The sequence below is a fragment of the Bos indicus genome, chromosome 22, assembly GCF_029378745.1.
Source record: "Bos indicus isolate NIAB-ARS_2022 breed Sahiwal x Tharparkar chromosome 22, NIAB-ARS_B.indTharparkar_mat_pri_1.0, whole genome shotgun sequence".
Lineage (NCBI taxonomy): Eukaryota > Metazoa > Chordata > Mammalia > Artiodactyla > Bovidae > Bos > Bos indicus.
Window position 1 is genome coordinate 53,493,964 of NC_091781.1, and position 23,671 is coordinate 53,517,634.

General features: G+C 43.4%; 1 protein-coding gene across 2 annotated transcripts in view; it reads left to right on the plus strand.

The window, feature by feature from the left end:
* SLC6A20 (solute carrier family 6 member 20) overlaps positions 1-23,671 on the plus strand; it is a 56,063-nt gene that overhangs the window by 21,313 nt on the left and 11,079 nt on the right. For both annotated transcript variants that reach the window (XR_011563062.1, XM_019985053.2), the window contains exons 5-7: positions 2,024-2,134; positions 2,965-3,206; positions 4,403-4,565. Coding sequence is in view for 1 of the 2 variants with exons in the window: in XM_019985053.2 (XP_019840612.2) it covers positions 2,024-2,134; positions 2,965-3,206; positions 4,403-4,565 (516 nt within the window). In the remaining variant the exon portion in view is untranslated. The remainder of the gene's footprint in view (positions 1-2,023; positions 2,135-2,964; positions 3,207-4,402; positions 4,566-23,671) is intronic.

The following is a 23,671-nucleotide window of genomic DNA, read 5'->3' on the forward strand; positions in this document are numbered from 1 at the left end:
TAGACTTTTTTTAATGACGGCCACTCTGACCGGTGTGAGGCGATGCCTCATTGTAGTTTTGATTTGTCTAGTGACTAGCGACGTTGAACATCTTTTCATGTGCCCATTGTCCATCTGAGTGTCTTTGGGGAAATGTCTCTTTAGGGCTTCTGCCCATCTTTGGATTGGGTTGTGTTTTTTTTTGTTTTTTGTTGTAGCTGTTACTGAGTCATAGGAGCTCCAACAGCTCTATTTATGGGGGTGAATTTTGTTAAACCCTGGGTGCTGTATGTTGGCTTTCTTTGTTGGACTCTGCTTTCTTCCCCTCCCAGGTTTGTTTTCAGATTATTCACAAACGGTTTTTCCAAGTAGTTTAGCCTGGATCACACATCCAGCAATCCTTCTAGCTTCTCTGACTGGGGAGACGTGAGCCAGCCTGGTCTCGACTGAAGAGAGCTCTCCAGGAAACGTGCCGACCTGAGGGGGACCAAGGTCACCAAACCTTGCTGACCTTGGGGGCGACCAAGGCCTGGCTCCGTGTGTCCCCCGAGTGCCCCTGGTTACAGACAGTGGTCACCCCTTCCCTGTTGTCTCTTGATTTCCTTCAGCTCACTGGCCAGATGCCCTCTCTTTCCACTTTCCCGTTCCCATCTTGAACCTGGTTTATCTTCGTGTAATCTCATGTGGCTGTATTACACATCTCAAGTTACAATATCCTCACTTAAGAAGCAATCATAGAAGACACACCTGACTTTTGCCTGCTGTCCCCAGGGTGACAGGGCAGAGCACCACTCAGGTGTCCTTGGAAATTCTTGGGAAGATAGTGCCACACCTCAGTGGGAGTGGAGGGCCGGGTGCAGCTGGACTTGAGTCACCAGCTCTGGTTCTCACAGGGGGACCCAAACATGACGGGAACTGCTTTTACTTAAAAAAAAAAAAAAAAAACAAAAAACAAGAAAGAAAAGAAACAAACCCAAAACAATCCCCTCCCGCAGCCACAGAAGATAACCACGCAGACAAAAAATTGTGCACAGTGTTGGAAAAGGGGCTCTGCTGCACATACAAGTTGATCTGCAGAAAAACTAATTCCAGCCCCGTGTGGGCATCCGTGCACTCGAAGGCCTCTATTGTAAGACTTTGTGGAAACACTGTGCAGTGTGGAAAAGCTACCATGAAAGTCGAAGATAAAACATCAGTGAACCCATGACATACGTCAGCAGGGAAAGAACTGGTTGACAAAAAACATCCCACTGATATGCGCCTTTAAAGCCCAGGGAAGGCCTCTCTCACCTTCTGAGGTGGCCCACACTCTATGTGGGGTGTGCTTCCCTCTGAATACATCTACTTTGTACCTTAAAGAAAAAGCCCGTGGAAGTGAGGCCTTTCATGAAAACCATTGCATTGCTATTGTATTTTTCACAGGAACACCAGATGACACTGCTTTTCCTTTATACACTCATGGCCAAGCTTGTCTCGGGCCCCAGTCCTGGGGGTGCCTGACCTTCCTCCAAGCTCCTGGGTTTTTTTGCCTTTCAGAGATGATATAAATCCTGTGTGACTGCTTCCTGCTCTGCCTGGGCCATGAGGAAGCTCAAATCAGTCTGGCTCAGAATCTGGGTAGCACCTCACCTCTTCTGTGAGCCGCCTTTTCCTCGGGGCGCATCTTCCTGGATTGCCCACATTTTCTTTTTACATGGATATCTCATGATGTATTCCTGTGGGCAGCCTCGAGTCCTTTCTGGAATAAGGTTGAGTTGCAGGGAGGCTGGAGGACAGAGCTTTCCAGGACCTGTTCCTCTTCTCCACTGAACAGGAGATTTCCTGGGGGTCACACGCATGGGCATCCATGTCCACCACCCAGTTCCCCAAACTCAGAACCCGTGTCTGACCAAGAACCACAATACCTTCCCAGCTGTCGGTCACCCAAACAGCCAAGATGGTGCTGTGGTGTTCCGTGGGGATGGCGGGTCTGCCTTCCTTGGGCCTAAGGGCCCTGTGGTCCCCGCTTCTTCAGGGAGCTGACTCTGCGCTCTGGGGCCCACAGGTGGTGTACTTCACTGCATTGCTGCCCTACTGTGTGCTCATCATCTACCTGGTCAGGGGCCTCACGCTCCATGGAGCCACCAATGGCCTGGCATACATGTTCACTCCCAAGGTATGGGCTGGAGGGGAGGGGCCCCAAGGGTACCCCCATTCATTCCCCCACCTTCCAGGATGGGTGGAAGGGGGAGACCAAGCGGGAGTGGAGCAGTCGTGAGCCCGCCAGGCAGTGAGGGTCGTGGCTTCCCTGTCCTCAGCCAGGGAGCCCCCATGCCTGTGAATGCTACGGCGTGACCCTGTGGTCCACCTTCATGCTCATCCTCCCTGCCCCCAACCTCTGCTGCCCCAGTCTCACCCCAAACCCTCCACTCCAGCTGCGGACCAAGTTGTTCACCAGGAGCATCCCTGCAGTCAGCTCACCCTCCTGCTCGCACTTCTAGGCACCCCTTTCCCTATAGGGGTGAACCCACACACAGCAGGGCCCCCCATGATCCTGTCCAGAGAGCCCCTGTTGCCTTTGGGACGGGACAGTCATTTAGCAAGTCTGGTCCCTGGAAACAGTGACTGGAGCAGCACTGCCCCTAACGTCAGTGCCGGGGCACAAGTCAGCCTTGGGCACCAGCACCTCCATTTCTGGAGGCCGAGACCCATGCAGTGCGTGGGTCATGGATCAGGGGCTCAATTCCTTTGAGAACTATTTTATCTGACACCGTCTCCTCTGGGTAAGAGGCAGTGGGGGCTGTGACATGAGGATGTGTTTTATCCGCTGAGAACCTGGCCCTGCCAGGTTCGAGCCTCAGGCCTGCCCTGGCTGGCTCTGTGCCACAGGCCAGTTCCTTCCCCTCTCTGGGCCCCCGCCCCCTGCTGGTCTGAGAGCCTGGGGTTCCCACCTGGGGTTCACCCACGCTGTTCCCACTGGCTTTCCCCTCCAACCGCTCCCCACAGATGGAGCAGTTGGCCAACCCCAAGGCCTGGATCAACGCAGCCACCCAGATCTTCTTCTCACTCGGCCTGGGGTTCGGCAGCCTCATCGCCTTTGCCAGCTACAACGAGCCCTCCAACAACTGCCAGAAGCACGCCATCATCGTGTCCATCATCAACAGCTCCACCTCCATCTTTGCCAGCATTGTCACCTTCTCCATCTATGGCTTCAAGGCCACCTTCAACTACGAGAGCTGCTTGAACAAGTAAGCCTGGGCCACCTGGTGGGCCCCAGACCTCAAGGGGGGCAGTGAGCCTGCACGGGCCTGAGCTGAAGGGCCTCTGAGAAGAGGCAGAGCCCAGAAATCAAGGGGTATTTTGATACCCCTTGGGGCAAAGGGCACTGTCTTTGCCACCCTCGATCCAGGGTTCAAATCAGAACCACTGGCGTCTGCCTGAGGGGATGAGGGCAGTTTTGTGTATTCAGAGCACTTAGCACCAAAGGGCATTCAACACATGGGAAACCAGCTTCTTCTGCCCCATCTCCCCCGCCTCAGAGGTAACCAAGAGCTCCCCAGCTGAGCCGTGGAGCCTGCAGAATCTTTCTGGTGCCCCCTTACCCAAAACAAGAAACATCATCCAGAAGCTATGCTGGCCAGTACAGCAGTCCCTAGCCACAAGGGCTATTTACAAATTTAAGTGTAAATTGGTTTAACACTAGCTAAAATTTTGTTTTGTTGTTGTTGTTCAGTGGGTAAGTCGTATCTGACTTTGCCACCCCATGGACTGCAGCACACCAGGCTTCCCTGTCGTCCACTGTCTCCCAGAGTTTGCTCAAACTCATGTCCATTGAGTCAGTGATGCCATCCAACCATCTCATCCTCTGTCACCCCCTTTTCCTGCCTTCAATCTTGCCCAACATCAGGGTCTTTTCCAGTGAGTCAGCTCTTCGCATCAGGTGGCCAGAGTATTGGAGCTTCAGCATCAGTCCTTCCAATGAATATTCAGGGTCCGATGTCCTTTTAGGATTGACTGGTTTAATCTTTTGCTGTCCAGGGCACTCTCAAGAACCTTCTCCAGCACCACAGTTCAAAAACATCCATTCTTGATTTAAGATTGGTCTCCATCTCGGCGTAAGGTAGTTGAAATCAGCCTCTCAGCGGCTCTAGCCTCATTCGAGTACTCAGTAGCCACGTGTGGCGAGTGGGTACGAGATTGGAGAGCACTCAAGTAGAACTTGCCCATCGTTGCTGGAGGTTCTCTGACAACGCTGATCCTGAGGTTAAAATAGCCCACCCAGCCATGTGGGTTTGGTTCCTTTGGTCATCACCGTTTCTATCTGAGGCTCCTTCAAAGTCATTTACAATCACCCTGTCCTTTAAAAGCTCACCAATCAACACATTCCCTAGGTGGGAGAGGGTTTGGTGACAGCCACCTTTGTAACCAACTGCTGTGCTTGCAGGGTGATTCTGCTGCTGACCAACTCTTTCGACCTTGAAGATGGCTTTTTGACAGCCAACAACCTGGAGCAAGTGAAAGATTACCTGGCATCTGCGTACCCCAGCAAGTACAGCGAGGTGTTCCCACAGATTAAAAACTGCAGCTTGGAAACGGAGCTGGAGACGGTAAGCTGCTGGCAAAATCGTGACTTGCTTCACCCACACTCTTCACAGGGGCCTTTGACCCTGCCCATGAGAAAAAGCGACTTGAGGGGTACACACACCCCGTGAAAATCAGGGAAAACTCTGACTTGTCTTCCCTGCGCCTCTTAGAGGATGAGCGCCCTGCCCACCATTCTCCCGGGTGCTGCATGGGCATCCCAGTCACTACACAGCTCCTTTGGGAACCCTGTGTCCTTTGCTTCTTTAACTTGGCTCTTTTCAAAATTTAAAAATAGAAGAAAGGATGAAGAGTACTTAAACAAACACCCACCTGTCCACCTCTCAGAATGAAAAATTTAAACATTTTGTCAATTTGGGGCTCAGATTTTCTTTTTTACATAAAAGGAAAGAACATTTTAGGGACAAAGGTAGAATTCTCTTTGTTACTCTCCCGAAAAATCTATCCTACTCCCAGAGCCCAGAACCTTCGTTCTGACGACTTTATTTCCCATATATATCATGGGTAATGTCGTTTTTCTTGGCAGTTTTTAAGTGGAAATAAGTGGTCCTAAGAGAGACCTTTCTCATTCAGCATTTTATTTGAGATTGCTCTGTGGGGATACACATGGACTCCCATCCATTACTGTAAGAGTGACACTTGGTTCTATCATACATACCCCACACTTGATTGAACCTGAGCCACCGGCACTGGAAGCCTGGAGTCCCCAGCTGGACCCCAGAGAATGCTCTGTGACCTTCCCTACTGATAAATATTAGGGCTTTTCAAAAAACTTCTGCTACAAAAATCGCTCTGGAATACATTTTACAGAATTAAATTGCTATGCTGGGACCTCTATTTTTAAAAATGTTAAAAAAAAAAATTGAACTCTGCTTGATTTAAAATCTGTTATTTTCTTATAAACATCACAGTGATTCAGTTACACATAAATTTTTCTTCATATACTTTTGCATTAAGGGTTAGTATAGATTATTGAATACAGTTCCTTGTGCTATAAGTATTACCTTGTTTATCCAATATATCAATAGATGTGTGTGTGTGTGTGTGTGTAAGTTTTCATCTCCAGGTTCTAACTCCCAATTCAACCTTCCTTAGCACCACCCTCCATGCAATCACAAGAATATTCTCAATGTTTGTGGCTTTCTTCTTTCATAGAAAAGTTCCTTTTAGTCATATTATTTTGTAAATTATTATTAATATAATTTTATTTTATGAGTACAGTTGATTCATGCTATTGTGTTTGTTTTGGGTATCCATCAACTTCAAACAGTTATACATAAAAGTATATCTATTATTTTTCAGATTCTTTTCCCATATAGGTTATTAAAGACTGTAGAGTACAATTTCCTGTGTTATAGAGTAGGTATAATTGATACCTCTTTTATATATATATTAGTGTGTATATATTAATTCCAACCTAAATATTTATACTTCCCCGACCTGGCTTTTCCCCTGTGGTAACCATAAGTTTCTTTGTGAATCTATGAGTTTGTTGCTATTTTGTAAACAACTACATTGGTATCCATTTTTATTTATTTATTTAAATTTATTCATTTTAATTGGAGGCTAATTACTTTACAATATTGTAGTGGTTTTGCCATACACTGACATGAATCAGCCTCGGGTGTACACGTGTTCCCCATCCTGAACTCCCCTCCCTCCTCCCTCCCCATCCCATTCCTCTGGGTCATCCCAGTGCACCAGCCCTGAGCACCCTGTCTCATGCATCGAACCTGGACTGGCAATCTGTTTCACATATGATAACATACATGTTTCAATGCCATTCTCCGATATCAGCCCACCCTCACCCTCTCCCACAGAGTCCAAACGACCATTCTATACATGTGTGTCTCTTTTGCTGTCTCACATATATGGTTATCATTACTATCTTTCTGAATTCCATATATATGCATTGGCTATGGTTTTTCCTGTGGTCATGTATGGATGTGAGAGTTGGTCTGTGAAGAAGGCTGAGCACTGAAGAATTGATGCTTTTGAACTGTGGTGTTGGAGAAGACTCTTGAGAGTCCCTTGGACTGCAAGGAGATCCAACCAGTCCATTCTGAAGGAGATCAGCCCTGGGTTTCTTTGGAAGGAATGATGCTAAAGCTGAAACTCCAGTACTTTGGCCACCTCATGCGAAGAGTTGACTCATTGGAAAAGACTCTGATGCTGGGAGGGATTGGGTGTAGGAGGAGAAGGGGACGACAGAGGATGAGATGGCTGGATGGCATCACTGACTCGATGGACATGAGTCTGAGTGAACTCCGGGAGTTGGTGATGGACAGGGAGGCCTGGTGTGCTGCGATTCATGGGCTCGCAAGGAGTTGGACACGACTGAGTGACTTAACTGAACTGATACTGTACTGATGTTTTTCTTTCTGGCTTACTTCACTCTGTATAATAGGCTCCAGTTTCATCCACTTCATTAGAACTGATTCAAATGTATCCTTTTTAATGGCTGAGTAATACTCCATTGTGTATATGTACCATAGCTTTCTTATCCATTCATCTGCTGATGGACATCTAGGTTGCTTCCATGTCCTGGCTATTATAAACAGTGCTGTGATGAACATTGGGGTACATGTGTCTCTTTCAATTCTGGTTTCCTCAGTGTGTATGCCCAGCAGTGGGATTGCTGGGTCATAAGGCAGTTCTGTTTCCAGTTTTTTTTAAGGAATCTCCACACTGTTCTCCATAGTGGCTGTACTAGTTTGCATTCCCACCAACTGTGTAAGAGGGCCCTTTTCTCCATACCCTCTCCAGCATTTACTGTTTGTAGACTTTTTGATAGTAGCCATTCTGACTGGAATGAAATGGTACCTCGTTGTGGTTTTGATTTGCATTTCTCTGATAATGAGTGATGTTGAGCATCTTTTCATGTGTTTGTTAGCCATCTGTATGTCTTCTTTGGAGAAATGTCTATTTAGTTCTTCGGCCCATTATTTGATTGGGTTGTTTATTTTTCTGGAATTGAGCTGCAGGAGTTGCTTGTATATTTTTGAGATTAATTCTTTGTCAGTTGCTTCATTTGCTATTATTTTCTCCCATTCTGAAGGCTATCTTTTCACCTTGCTTACAGTTTCCTTTGTTATGCAAAAGCTTTTAATTTTAATTAGGTCCCTTTTGTTTATTTTTGCTTCTATTTCCATTACTCTGAGAGGTGGGTCATAGAGGATCCTACTGTGATTTATGTTGGAGAGTGTTTTGCCTATGTTTTCCTCTAGGAGTTTTATAGTTTCTGGTCTTATGTTTACATCTTTAATCCATTTTGAATTTATTTTTGTGTATGGTGTTAGAAAGTGTTCTAGTTTCATTCTTTTACAAGTGGTTGACCAGTTTTCCCAGCACCACTTGTTAAAGAGATTGTCTTTAATCCATTGTATATTCTTGCCTCCTTTGTCAAAGATAAGGTGTCCATAGGTGTGTGGATTTATCTCTGGGCTTTCTATTTTGTTCCATTGATCTATATTTATGTCTTTGTGCCAGTACCATACTGTCTTGATGACTGTAGCTTTGTAGTATAGCCTGAAGTCAGGCAGGTTGATTCCTCCAGTTCCATTCTTCTTTCTCCAGATTGCTTTGGCTATTCGAGGTTTTTTGTATTTCCATAAAAATTGTGAAGTTATTTTTCTAGCTCTGTGAAAAATACTATTGGTAGCTTGATAGCGATTGCATTGAATCTATAGATTGCTTTGGGTAGTATACTCATTTTTACTATATTGATTCACCCGATCCATGAACATGGTATGTTTCTCTATCTATTAGTGTCCTCTTTGATTTCTTTCACCAGTGTTTTATAGTTTTCTATATATAGGTCCTTTGTTTCTTTAGGTAGATATATTCCTAAGTATTTTATTCTTTTCATTGCAGTGGTGAATGGAATTGTTTCCTTAATTTCTCCTTCTGTTTTCTCATTATTAGTGTATAGGAATGCAAGGGATTTCTGTGTGTTGATTTTATATCCTGCAACTTCACTATATTCATTGATCAGCGCTAGTAATTTTCTGGTGGAGTCTTTAGGGTTCTCTATGTAGAGGATCATGTCATCTGCAAACAGTGAGAGTTTTACTTCTTTTCCAATCTGGATTCCTTTTATTTCATTTTCTGCTCTGATTGCCATGGCCAAAACTTCCAAAACTATGTTGAATAGTAGTGGTGAAAGTGGCCACCCTTGTCTTGTTCCTGGCTTTACGGGAAATGCTTTCAGTTTTTCACCATTGAGGATAATGTTTGCTGTGGGTTTGTCATATATAGCTTTTATTATGTTGAGGTATGTTCCTTCTATTCCTGCTTTCTGGAGAGTTTTTATCATAAATGGATGTTGAATTCTGTCAAAGGCTTTGTCTGCATCTATTGAGATAATCATATGGCTTTTATTTTTCAATTTGTTAACGTGGTGTATTACATTGATTGATTTGCGGATATTGAAGAATCCTTGCATCCCTCGTTTAAAGCCCACTTGGTCATGGTGTATGATCTTTTTAATGTGTTGTTGGATTCTGATTGCTAGAATTTTGTTAAGGATTTTTGCATCTAAGTTCATCAGTGATATTGGCCTGTAGTTTTCTTTTTTTGTGGCATCTTTGTCAGGTTTTGGTATTAGGGTGATGGTGGCCTCATAGAATGAGTTTGGAAGTTTATCTTCCTCTGCAGTTTTCTGGAAGAGTTTGAGTAGGATAGGTGTTAGCTCTTCTCTAAATTTTTGGTAGAATTCAGCTGTGAAGCCGTCTGGACCTGGGCTTTTGTTTGCTGGAAGATTTCTGATTACAGTTTCAATTTCCGTGCTTGTGATGTGTCTGTTAAGATTTTCTATTTCTTCCTGGTTCAGTTTTGGAAAGTTGTACTTTTCCAAGAATTTGTCCATTTCTTCCACGTTGTCCATTTTATTGGCATATAATTGCCAATTATATGTAGTCTCTGGAAGGAATGATGCTAAAGCTGAAACTCCAGTACTCTGGCTACCTCATGTGAAGAGTAGACTCATTGGAAAAGACTCTGATGCTGGGAGGGTTTGGGGGCAGGAGAAGGGGACGACAGAGGATGAGATGGCTGGATGGCACCACTGACTCGATGGACTTGAGTCTGAGTGAACTCTGGGAGTTGGTGATGGACAGGGAGGCCTGTCGTGCTGCGATTCATGGGGTCGCAAAGAGGCGGACATGACTGAGCAACTGAACTGAACTGAAGTCTCTTATGATCCTTTGTATTTCTGTGTTGTCGTGATCTCTCCATTTTCATTTCTACTTTTGTTGATTTGATTTTTCTCTCTTTGTTTCTTGATGAGTCTGGCTAATGGTTTGTCAATTTTATTTATCCTTTCAAAGAACCAGCTTTTAGCTTTGTTGATTTTTGCTATGGTCTCTTTTGTTTCTTTTGCATTTATTTCTGCCGTAATTTTTAAAATTTCTTTCCTTTTACTAACCCTGGGGTTCTTCATTTCTTCCTTTCTAGTTGCTTTAGGTGTAGAGTTAGGTTATTTATATGACTTTTTTCTTGTTTCTTGAGGTATGCCTGTATTGCTATGAACTTTCCCCTTAGCACTGCTTTTACAGTGTCCCACAGGTGTTAGGTTGTTGTGTTTTCATTTTCATTCATTTCTATGCATATTTTGATTTCTTCTGTGATTTGTTGGTTATTCAGCAGCGTGTTGTTCAGCCTCCATATGTTGGCATTTTTAATAGTTTTTCTCCTGTAATTGAGATCTAATCTTACTGCATTGTGGTCAGAAAAGATGCTTGGAATGATTTCAATTTTTTTGAATTTACCAAGGCTAGATTTATGCCCCAGGATGTGATCTATCCTGGAGAAGGTTCCGTGTCCCCTTGAGAAAAAGGTGAAATTCATTGTTTTGGGGTGAAATGTCCTGTAGATATCAATTAGGTCTAACTGGTCTATTGTATCATTTAAAGTTTGTGTTTCCTTGTTAATTTTCTGTTTAGTTGATCTATCCATAGGTGTGAGTGGGGTATTAAAGTCTCCCACTATTATTGTGTTATTGTTAATTTCCTCTTTCATACTTGTTAGCATTTGTCTTACATATTGTGGTGCTCCTATGTTGAGTGCATAGATATTTATCATTGTTATATCTTCTTCTTGGATTGATCCTTTGATCATTATGTAGTGAGCTTCTTTGTCTCTTTTCACAGCCTTTATTTTAAAGTCTATTTTATCTGATGTGAGTATTGCTACTCCTGCTTTCTTTTGGTCTCTATTTGCATGGAATATCTTTTTCCAGCCCTTCACTTTCAGTCTGTATGTGTCCCTTGTTTTGAGGTGGGTCTCTTGTAGACAACATATATAGGGATCTTGTTTTTGTATCCATTCAGCCAGTCTTTGTCTTTTGGTTGGGGCATCCAGCCCATTTACTAATTTACCCTAATTACCATTTAGGTAATTATTGATAAGTATGATCCCATCGCCATTTACTTTGTTGTTTTGGGTTTGAATTTATACACCCTTTTTGTGTTTCCTGTCTAGAGAATATCCTTTAGCATTTGTTGGAGAGCTGGTTTGGTGGTGCTGAATTCTCTCAGCTTTTGCTTGTCTGTGAAGCTTTTGATTTCTTCTTCATATTTGAATGAGATCCTTGCTGGGTACAGTAATCTGGGCTATAGGTTATTTTCTTTCATCACTTTAAGTATGTCTTGCCATTCCCTCCTGGCCTGAAGAGTTTGTACTGAAAGATCAGCTGTTATCCTTATGGGAATCCCCTTGTGTGTTATTTGTTGTTTTTTCTTTGCTGCTTTTAATATTTGTTCTTTGTGTTTGATCTTTGTTGATTTGATTAATATGTGTTTTGGGGTGTTTCTCCTTGAGTTTATCCTGTTTGGGACTCTCTGGGTTTCTTGGACTTGGGTGATTATTTCTTTCCCCATTTTAAGAAGTTTTCAACTATTATCTCCTCAAGCATTTTCTCATGGTCTTTCTTTTTGTCTTCTTCTTCTGGGACTCCTATGATTCCAATGTTGGAGCGTTTAATATTATACTGGAGGTCTCTGAGATTGTCCTCAATTCTTTTAATTCATTTTTCTTTTTTCCTCTCTGATTCATTTATTTCTACCATTCTATCTTCTACTTCACTAATCGTATGTTCTGCTTCCGTTATTCTACTATTTGTTGCCTCCAGAGTGTTTTTTATCTCATTTATTGCATTATTCATTATATATTGACTCTTTTTTATTTCTTCTAGGTCCTTGTTAAACCTTTCTTGCATCTTCTCAATCCTTGTCTCCAGGTTATTTATCTGTGATTCCATTTTGATTTCAAGATTTTGGATCGTTTTCACTATCATTATTTGGAATTGTTTATCAGGTAGATTCCCTATCTCTTCCTCTTTGGTTTGCTTTGGTGGGCATTTATCCTGTTCCTTTACCTGCTGGGTATTCCTCTGTCTCTTCATCTTGTTTATATTGCTGAATTTGGGGTGGCCTTTCTGTTTTCTGGCAGTTTGTGGAGCTCTCTTTATTGTGGAGGTTCCTCACTCTGTGTGGGTTTGTACTGGTGGCTTGTCAAGGTTTCTTGGTTAGGGAAGCTTGTGTTGGTGTTCTGGTGGGTGAAGCTGGATTTCTTCTCTCTGGAGTGCAGTGAAGTGCCCAGTAATGGGTTATGAGATGTCAATGGTTTTGGAGTAACTTTGGGCAGCCTGTATATTGAAGCTCAGCGCTGTGTTCCTGTGTTGCTGGAGAATTTGCGTGATATGTCTTGCTCTGCAACTTGTTGGCCCTTGGGTGGTGCTTGGTATCAGTGTAGGTATGGAGGCGTTTGATGAGCTCCTGTCGATTAATGTTACCTGGAGTCAGGAGTTCTCTGGTGTTCTCAGGATTTTGGACTTAAGCCTCATGCTTCTGGTTTTCAGTCTTATTTTTACAGTAGTCTCAAGACTTCTCCTTCTATACAGCACCAACGATAAAACATCTAAAGGTGAAAAGTTTCTCCACAGTGAGGGACACCCAAAGATGTTCACAGAATTACATGGAGAAGAGAAGAGGGAGGAGGGAGTTAGAGGTGACCCGAATCAGATGAGGTGGAATCAAAAGAGGAGAGAGCAAGCTAGCCAGTAATCACTTCCTTATGTGCGCTCCACAGTCTGGACTGCTCAGAGATGTTCACAGAGTTATACAGAGAAGAGGGAGGAAGGAGACAAGAGGTGACCAGGAGGATAAAAAGGGGGGAATCAAAAGGAGAGAGAAGTAATCAGTTCCCTAAGTGTTCTCCACCGTCCGGAACACACTGGTGATTCACAGAGTTGGGTAGAGAAGAGAAGGGGGAGGGAGGAGACAGAGGTGACCTGGTGGAGGAAGAGGAGAGTCCAAAGGGGGAGAGAGCAGTCAAGCCAGTAATCTCGCTCCCAGGTAAAAATGGGTACTGAAGATTGGGTTCTTAAAGGTACAAAATTGATAACAAATATCAAAAAGCAAAGATTAAAAATCTAGAGTAGAGGTTGGATTTTCAAAAATACAATATTAAAGAAAAGAATAAGAAGGAAAAGACAAAGTCACAAAAATTATAAAATATATATATATATGAAGTTTGATTTTAAAAAATAGGGTCTTTTTTTTTGCAAAGTAATAGTAGGTTATAAAAATTAAAATTAAATGAATAATAGAGGATTTAAAAAATTTTTTTTAATTAAAAAAAATAAAAGAATGATCGTAAAAATAGTAAAAAGTATATCTAGGACTTTCTCTGGTGGTGTTGTGGGCAGGGTGGGGTCAGTTCATTTTCATATAGTTCCTTGGTCCGGCTTATATTTCTCAAGATCTGTAGGCCCCTTCCTATGTAGTCGGTACTAACTACAGGGTTTTAATCTATTGCATCTGTCACTTCCAAGGCAGTTCCCTCTATTTTAGCTTCTTCTCTTTGCTGGTCTCTTCAGTGTCTGATTTCTTCCCTAACACAAGGAGGGCGGTGGTGGACACTTTTTTAGGCTCACTTGTTCAGTCGCACTGTGGGGAGGGAGGGACGCTGCAAACAAATAACACTGGCGTGTGCTCGCAGTGTCTCAGCCACACTGGGCCTGCCCCCGCTCACGGCACGTGCACCCTCCCTGCCCACGCAGCTCAGGCTCTAGGTTGCTCCGCCGGGAACTGTTGGAGGCTGGCCCTGGGCTGCATGCACCTCCCAGGTCTAAGCTGCTCAGGTTCAGGCACTCAGGTAGTCCTCAGAGGTGCAGATTTGGTTGGAACTGTGTCTTGTGCCCTTCCCAGGTCCAAGCAGCTCAGGTGATGACGTGTTTGGTGAGCGCAGTCGCTGCGACTTATCACCTCCCCCATCCCTGCCACTTGGTTTTCTGGTGTACAACTGGCGCACCTTCTCAGGCAGATGTTGACTGTCCAGAACCCCAAGAAGTCTTAGTTAGCAAAGAAGCCTGCTTGCAGTTTGGTAGATAATGTCTCTCTGGGGCTGCAATTGCCCCCTTCCAGCTCTGGCTGCCTGTCACCGGAGGGGAATGGTCTGCAGCTGGCTAGTTCTGTTCAGTCCTTTGTTCTGTGCACAGGCCTGGTACTATCTTAGGTTAGGAGTTTTCACGTGGTAGCTATCCCACAGTCTGGTTTGCTGCCCAAGTTAGTTCGCTCAGATTGCCCTCAGGGCATTCAGGAACAGTCCTTACTCTAAGCAATGCAGCCGGCACCTCCCTGCCTAGCCCCTGCTTGCTAGTGGCGGGTGCAGGCGTCTGCACTGCTTCTCCACTGGGGGAGTTACCGTTGGGCTCGTAATCTGTGGGTTTTAATTATTTATTTATTTTTCTTCCTTGTTATGTTGCCCTCTGTGCTTCCAAGGCTCACCACAGACTCGGCAGTGAGAGTGTTTCCTGGTGTTTGGAAACTTCTCTTTTTAAGACTCCCTTCCCAGGATGGAGCTCTGTCCCTACCCCTTTTGTCTCTCTCTCTTTTTTTTTTTGTCTTTTATGTTTTTTTCCTACCTCCTTTCGAAGACAATGGGCTGCTTTTCTGGGTGCCTGATGTCCTCTGCCGGCATTCAGAAATTGTTTTGTGGAATTTACTCAGAGTTTAAATGTTTGTTTGATGAATTTGTGCGGGAGAAAGTGGTGTGCCCATCCTATTCCTCCGCCATCTTCGGTTTTTTGTATTTTCATACAAATTGTGAAATTATTTGATCTAGTTCTGTGAAAAATACCGTTGGTAGCTTGATAGGGATTGCATTGAATCTATAGATTGCTTTGGGTAGTATACTCATTTTCACTATATTGATTCTTCCAACCCATGAACATGGTATATTTCTCTATCTATTTGTGTCCTCTTTGATTTCTTTCATCAGTGTTTTATAGTTTTCTATATATAGGTCCTTTGTTTCTTTAGGTAGATATATTCCTAAGTATTTCATTCTTTTAATTGCAATGGTGAATGGAATTGTTTCCTTAATTTCTCCTTCTGTTTTCTCATTATTAGTGTATAGGAATGCAAGGGATTTCTGTGTGTTGATTTTATATCCTGCAACTTCACTATATTCATTGATCAGCGCTAGTAATTTTCTGGTGGAGTCTTTAGGGTTCTCTATGTAGAGGATCATGTCATCTGCAAACAGTGAGAGTTTTACTTCTTCTTTTCCAATCTGGATTCCTTTTATTTCATTTTCTGCTCTGATTGCCATGGCCAAAACTTCCAAAACTATGTTGAATAGTAGTGGTGAAAGTGGCCACCCTTGTCTTGTTCCTGGCTTTACGGGAAATGCTTTCAGTTTTTCACCATTGAGGATAATGTTTGCTGTGGGTTTGTCATATACAGCTTTTATTATGTTGAGGTATGTTCCTTCTATTCCTGCTTTCTGGAGAGTTTTTATCATAAATGGATGTTGAATTCTGTCAAAGGCTTTGTCTGCATCTATTGAGATAATCATATGGCTTTTATCTTTCAATTTGTTAACGTGGTGTATTACATTGATTGATTTGTGGATATTGAAGAATCCTTTCATCCCTCGTTTAAAGCCCACTTGGTCATGGTGTATGATCTTTTTAATGTGTTGTTGGATTCTGATTGCTAGAATTTTGTTAAGGATTTTTGCATCTAAGTTCATCAGTGATATTGGCCTGTAGTTTTCTTTTTTTGTGGCATCTTTGTCAGGTTTTGGTATTAGGATGATGGTGGCCTCATAGAATGAGTTTGGAAGTTTATCTTCCTCTGCAGTTTTCTGGAAGAGTTTGAGTAGGATAGGTGTTAGCTCTTCTCTAAATTTTTGGTAGAATTCAGCTGTGAAGCCGTCTGGACCTGGGCTTTTGTTTGCTGGAAGATTTCTGATTACAGTTTCAATTTCCGTGCTTGTGATGGGTCTGTTAAGATTTTCTGTTTCTTCCTAGTTCAGTTTTGGAAAGTTGTACTTTTCTAAGGATTTGTCCATTTCTTCCAAGTTGTCCATTTTATTGGCATATAGTTGCTGATAGTAGTCTCTTGTATTTCTGTGTTGTGATTTCTCCATTTTCATTTCTACTTTTGTTGATTTGATTCTTCTCCTTTTGTTTCTTGATAAGTCTGGCTAATGGTTTGTCAATTTTACTTATCTTCTCAAAGAACCAGCTTTTAGCTTTGTTGATTTTTGCTATGGACTCTTTTGTTTCTTTTGCATTTATTTCTGCCCTAACTTTTAAGATTTCTTTCCTCCTTCTAACCGTGGGGTTCTTCATTTCTTCCTTTTCTAGTTGCTTTAGTGTAGCTGCTGCTGCTGCTAAGTTGCTTCAGTTGTGTCCGACTCTGTGCGACCCCATAAATGGCAGCCCACCAAGCTCCCCCATCCCTGGGATTCTCCAGGCAAGAATACTGGAGTGGGTTGCCACAGGTGTAGAGTTGGCTTATTTGACTTTTTTCTTGTTTTTTTGAGGTAAGCCTGTATTGCTATGAACCTTCCCCTTAGCACTGCTTTTACAGTGTCCCATAGGTTTTGGGTTGTTTTCATTTTCATTCATTTCTATGCATATTTTTATTTCTTTTTTGATTTCTTCTGTGATTTGTTGGTTATTCAGCAGCGTGTTGTTCAGCCTCCATATGTTGGCATTTTTAATAGTTTTTCTCCTGTAATTGAGATCTAATCTTACTGCATTGTGGTCAGAAAAGATGCTTGGAATGATTTCAATTTTTTTGAATTTACCAAGGCTAGGTTTATGGCCCAGGATGTGATCTATCCTGGAGAAGGTTCCGTGTGCCTTTGAGAAAAGGGTGAAATTCATTGTTTTGGGGTGAAATGTCCTTTAGATATCAATTAGGTCTAACTGGTCTCTTGTATCATTTAAAGTTTGTGTTTCCTTGTTAATTTTCTGTTTAGTTGATCTATCCATAGGTGTGAGTGGGGTATTAAAGTCTCCCATTATTATTGTGTTATTGTTAATTTCCCCTTTCATACTTGTTAGCATTTGTCTTACATATTGTGGTGTCCTATGTTGGGTGCATATATATTTATCATTGTTATATCTTCTTCTTGGATTGATCCTTTGATCATTATGTAGTGTCCTTCTTTGTCGCTTTTCACAGCCTTTGTTTTAAAGTCTATTTTATCTGATGTGAGTATTGCTACTCCTGCTTTCTTTTGGTCTCTATTTGCATGGAATATCTTTTTCCAGCCCTTCACTTTCAGTCTGTATGTGTCCCTTGTTCTGAGGTGGGTCTCTTGTACACAACATATATAGGGATCTTGTTTTTGTATCCATTCAGCCAGTCTTTGTCTTTTGGTTGGGGCATTCAACCCATTTACGTTTAAGGTAATTATTGATAAGTATGATCCCATTGCCATTTACTTTGCTGTTTTGGGTTCGAGTTTATACACCCTTTCTGTGTTTCCTGTCTAGAGAAGATCCTTTAGCATTTGTTGGAGAGCTGGTTTGGTGGTGCTGAATTCTCTCGGCTTTTGCTTGTCTGTGAAGCTTTTGATTTCTCCTTCATATTTGCATGAAATCCTTGCTGGCTACAGTAATCTGGGCTGTAGGTTATTTTCTTTCATCACTTTTAAGTACGTCCTGCCATTCCCTCCTGGCCTGAAGAGTTTCTATTGAAAGATCAGCTGTTATCCTTATGGGAATCCCCTTGTGTGCTATTTGTTGTTTTTCCCTTGCTGCTTTTAATATTTGTCCTTGTGTTTGATCTTTGTTGATTTGATTAATATGTGTCTTGGGGTGTTTCACCTTGGGTTTATCCTGTTTGGGACTCTCTGGGTTTCTTGGACTTGGGTGACTATTTCCTTCCCTACTTTAGGGAAGTTTTCAACTATTATCTCCTCAAGTATTTTTTCATGGTCTTTCTTTTTGTCTTCTTCTTCTGGGACTCCTATGATTCAAATGTTGGGGCATTTAACATTGTCCCAGTGGTCTCTGAGGTTGTCCTCATTTCTTTTAATTCTTTTTTCCTCTCTGCTTCATTTATTTCTACCATTCTATCTTCTACCTCACTTATCCTATTTTCTGCCTCCGTTATTCTACTGTTGGTTCCCTCCAGAGTGTTTTTGATCTCATTTATTGCATTATTCATTATATATTGACTCTCTCTATTTCTTCTAGGTCCTTGTTAAACCTTTCTTGCACCTTCTCAATCCTTGTCTCCAGGCTATTTATCTGTAACTCCATTTTGTTTTCAAGACTTTGGATCATTTTCACGATCATTATTCTGAATTCTGTATCAGGTAGGTTCCCTATCTCTTCCTCTTTTGTTTGGTGGGCATTTATCCTTTTACTTTACCTGCTGAGTATTTCTTTGCCTTTTCATCTTGTTTAGATTGCTGCATTTGGGGTGGCCTTTCCGTACTCTGGCAGTTTGCAGTTCCTCTTTATTGTGGAGGTTCCTCGCTGTGGGTGGGGTTGGATGGGTGGCTTGTCAAGGTTTCCTGGTTAGGGAAGCTTGTGTCGGTGTTCTGGTGGGTGGAGCTGGATTTCTTCTCTCTGGAGTGCAATGAAGTGTCCAGTAATAAGTTTTGAGAGGTCAGTGGGTTTGGTGTGACTTTGGGCAGCCTGTATATTGAAGCTTGGGGCTATGTTCCTGTGTTGCTTGAGAATTTGCATGGTATGTCTTAGTCTGGAACTTGTTGGCTCTTGAGTGGTGCTTGGTTTCAGTGTAGGTATGGAGGCTTTTGGATGAGCTCTTACCGATTAATGTTCCCTGGAGTCAGGAGTTCTTTGGTGTTCTCAGGATTTGGACTTAAGCCTCCTGCCTCTGGATTTCAGTCTTATTCTTACAGTAGCCTCAAGCTATACAAGCCTCAAGCTTCTATACAGCACCAATGATAAAACATCTAGGTTAATGATGAAAAGTTTCTCCACAGTGAGGGGCACCCAGAGAGGTTCACAGAGTTACAGGGAGAAGAGAAGAGGGAGGAGGGAGATAGAGGTGACCAGGAGGAGAACAGGTGGAATCAGAAGGGGAGAGAGCAAGCTAGCCAGTAATCAATTCCCTAAGTGTTCTCCACAGCCCAGAACATACAAAGAGCTTCACAGAGTTGTGTAGAGAAGAGAAGGGGGAGGGAGGAGACAGAGGCGACCTGGTGGAGAAAAAGGAGAGTCAAAAGAGGGAGAGAGCAATCAAGCCAGTAATCACACTCCCAAATAAAAATGGGTACTGAAGATTGGGTTCTTAAACGTACAGAATTGATAACAAATACCAAAAAGCAAAGATTAAAAATCTAGAGGTTAGACTCAAAAATACAATATTAAAAAAAGTCACAAAAAATTATATATATATATGAAGTTTGCTTTAAAAAGTTTTTTTTTTTTTGCAAGGTAATATATTATAAAAATGAAAATTAAAGGCGTAATAGAGAGCTTAAAAATTTTTTTTTTAATTTAAGAAATGATAATAGTAAAAATATATCTAAGAATTTCTCTGGAGCTGTTGTGGACAGTGTGGGGTCAGTTCAGTTTCAGATAGTTCCTTGATCCGGCTTATACTTCTCAAGATCTAAGGGCCCCTTCCAGTGTAGTCGGTGCTAACTACAGGGTTTTAATCTGTTGCACCTGTCACTTCCAAGGCGGTTCCCTCTGTTTATTTTAGCCTCTTCTGTTTGCTGGTCTTTTCAGTGTCTAATTTCCACCCTGACACAAGGGGGCGGTGGTGGTCACTTATTTAGGCTCACTTGTGGGGAGGGAGGAACCCTGCAAACAACTATCACCAGTGAGTGTGGGGAGTGTTCGCAGTGTTTCAGTCGCACCGGATTTGCCCCTGCTCACAGCGTGTGTGCTTTCATGGTTGTAGGCTCAGGCTCTAGGTTGCTCTGCCAGGAACTGTCTGAGGTGGGCCCTGGGCTGCATGTGCTTTCCAGGTCTAAGCTGCTCAGGTTCTTGGGTACTCCACAAAGGCGCAGACTCAGCTGGGCCTGCGTTTTGTGCCCTTCCCAGTCCGAGGAGCTCAGGTGACCAGGTGCTTGGCGAGTGCAGTTGCCCCCAGGTGGGGGGGTGCATCTTATCGCCTCCCCTGTCCCAGCTGCTCAGTTTTCTGGGTGTCCAATGGGCGCACCTTCTCAGGTGTGCCGTGTGTCTCTTCTGGGGAGCTGATCTCTGGCTGCAACCCTACAGGCGGAGGTCAACCATCCAGAATTCTAAGAACTCTTGGTTAGCAACGGAGCCTGCTTGCAGTTTGGTAGAGGATGCCTCTCTGGGGCTGCGATTGCCCCTTTCCAGCTCCGGCTGCCCCGCCCCCCAACCCCGCTTGTCTCCGACGGAGGATGGGCCGGTCAGCAGCCGGCTAGCTCTCCTCTGGTATTCGCTCAGTCCTTTGTTCTGTGAGCCGGCCTGGCAGTGCCTCAGGTTAGGGCTTTTCACGGGATAGTTCTTTTCCTTCCTCTCTCTCTGGCTATCCCACAGTTGGGGTTGCTATCTCAGGTTAGTTCCCTCAGATTGCCCTCAGGGCATTTGGGCCCAGTCCTTACCCTGAGCAATGCAGCCAACCCTCCCTGTTCAGCCCCCGCTTGCTGGTGGCGGCTGAGTTGCCGTTAGGCACGTAATCTGTGGGGTTTAATTATTTATTTATTTTTCCTCCCAGTTATGTTGCCCTCTGAGATTCCAAGATTCCCCACAGACCCGCCCGTGAGTGTTTCCTGGTGTTTGGAAACTTCTCCTCTTTTAAGACTCCCTTCCCAGGACGGATCTCCGTCCCTACCTCTTGTCTCTCTTTTTATATTTTGTCCTACCTCCTTTCGAAGACAATGGGCTGCCTTTCTGGGTGCCTGATGTCCTCTGCCAGCATTCAGAAGTTGTTTTCTGGAATTTGCTTAGCGTTCAAATGTTCTTTCAATGAATTTGTGAGGGAGAAAGTGGTCTCCCTGTCCTATTCCTCTGCCATGTTAGGACCACCCCCCCATATCCATTTTAAAGTTACGTCTATAAATGGTATCATATAATAGTTGTAATTATGTCAAACTTGACTAGTATCATCATCTCTGGTTCCATCCACGTTGCTGTAAATAGAGATTTCATTTTTGATCTAATAGTCCATCATATGGATGGTGCACGTCTTCATGTGTATTCTGTCGGTGGACAGATGGGGAGTTGACATGCTTGTTGTAGGTAGACGGGAAAAGGCCAGTGGACTCCATGTGTAATTGTTGTCAGTGGTTTTCTCTTTGGACAGACAAGCAGGAGGGGCACTGCCGGATCTTCAGGGAGCTGTACCTTTCCTTTCCTAAGGACCTTCTCTACTTCTCTCCATACTGGCTGTGAGAAATTTACCTCTCCACGTAGACATTGCACAGGGTCCCTTCTCTCCAGGCCCCTCCATCATATATTCTGTGTATTCTCTTTAATGACTGGTGCCAGGAGATACCTCCTTGTAGATTTTATTTGCATTTCTCTAAGCACTAGAGATGCCCTCCCCCCGCTACCCCAGGGGTTTTAAAAAGAAAACCCAGGTTGAGTGAACTTTCCCTTTTTGAATTTGTCTTTGATTCCCTCATGCAGACAATTTCTTGAGAGCTATGGTGTTTCACAGCCCCTGAAGCCTTTTTGCATGTTAAGTACCCAGAAGCACAGGGTTTAAGGCGGTTGCTCCTAGAAACGGCCACAAGGCGGCAGCACTTCTGCGTCAGCTCTCTGGTAACCTAGGTAACCAGAGTCTAGAGAACGTCCTGTTTCTTGCTTGTCAATCAGGTGGAAAGTGCCCTAACAAACGCCCAAGGGCTTGTGTCTCATTTCTCCTGGCTCCATGAACTTCTAGACAGATCCCAACACCTGCACCAGTGGTATGCAACTGAGGGACTGTAAGGAAGGAGGCTAGAGGTACCTATTCACCAGAAGCCATGAAGACTGGGGCCTTGCTGTCCTGCCCAGGGAGTCCACCCTTTAGCTGTATGAGACTTGGTTTACCTGTAGGATGGCTCATGGTTTACCTGCAGAATGGCTCGACTGTATTTAGAGATCACGGTCCCATCCAGAGGAGACCAGGTACTACAGGTCCAAGGTGGCTTGTATGCTGGCTGTCCCATTCTCCCCTGGTCACTGGGGCTCCTGACTGTCAAAATAGGGATCCAAGCCACCTCTGCACTCCAGGAGATGAGCCCAACCAGAATCAATTAAGCCTGAGTGAAACAGAGGTGTTTTTACATCGAATTTTTATTTTCTCCTGGAATATGGTCAATTTACAGTATCGTCTTTGAGTTCAGTAGGAACTGGATTCAAGTTCACATAAACAAGGACCGATTTTTCTTTTGATTCTTTTGTGACAGTGTTTGTAGAGTGAGTAGAGTTGTCTGTGGTATGCAGTAGGGCCTCATTAACTGTCTATTTACATTTGTTTGTATGTAAGCGTATTCAGTCTAACCGTGATTTTTCTCTCCAACCTTGCCATCATGCTCCACTGGAAACTCTGCATTTTTTTCCTGAGGGTGGGTGTTTACATTTCCCTGTCAATTAGTTCAGTTCGGTTCATTTCTAGTTTCCACCTAGAAGTGATATGATCAGCTTGGTCTTTCTCTGACTTACCTGAGTTAGTGAGGTCTTCTCCAGGTCCAGGCATGCTGTTGTCAATGGCGTGTTGCAGTTTGGTTTCCTGAGTCAGTCTGTTGTATACATGGGGTCGTCTTTGTATAAGATGTATACATACGTCGTCTTTGTCTATTATACTATCGCTGGACAATAGTTTGCGTGCCGTGCCCATTGTAGGTAGATGGGAGAAGGCCAAGGGAAGGAGTGTGTGATTTTCACTGTTGATCTTCTCTTTGAACATAAAAGTAAGTGCATGGCCAGATGTGAGGAGCTGTAGTTCTCCTTTCTTAACTAGCTTCTCTATTTCTCTCTATACTGGCTCTGAGCAGTTTACCTTTCCACGAATACCTTGCTCAGGGTACCTTTTCTCCAGGCCCTCTCCATCATGTATTGTTTGTAGGATTTTTGATGATTTGTGTCAGAGATACCTCGTTGTAGATTTTATCTGCATTTCTCTAAGCACTAGAGATGCCCTCCACCCAACCAGGGGTTTTAAAAAGAAAAACACAGGTTGAGTGAACTTTCTCCTTTTGAAATTGGCATGTGGCAAGCGGACTCTTATGAAAATTTTTCTTCCATTACCTCCTACAAAACTTCATGAAAGCTGTGGTCTTTCACACCCTTCAAGCCTTTTGCTTATTAAGTACCCAGAAACATAGGTTTTACCTTAGGGCCACAAAAAGTCAGACATGACTGAGTGACTTCACTTTCAACATAGGTTTTAAAGTTGTTGATCCTAGAAATAGCCACTGTCAAACCTGGGATCCAAGCTACCTCAGGGCTCCAAGATATGACCCCAGCCCAGACCAGTTAGGCCTGAATGGAAAAGAAGGGGCATTTCTAAAGTGAATTCAAGTTTTGAGATGAATGGGAACTGGACTCAGATTCAAATGTACATGGAATGACTGTTGTTTGGATTCTTTGGGACATAGTTATTTGCAGAGTGAAGAGTGTTGTCTGTATTCCACTGTAGGGTCTCCTAAATCATCTATCTTAAATATGTAGACAAATACAGGCGTATCAGTGTGCAGCTGTGAACTCGGAGCTCATAATTTCCCTCTGCACCCTCCCCATCTTGCTCCTTTGGCTGTTTACATTTGTTTGGTGTGTTGGTTCAGTGCTTTTGGGTGTCCACCTGTATGTGGCATCGTCTGTGCTTGGCTTTTTTCTGTCTGACTGAGTTATGTAGCCTGTTCGGGTCCA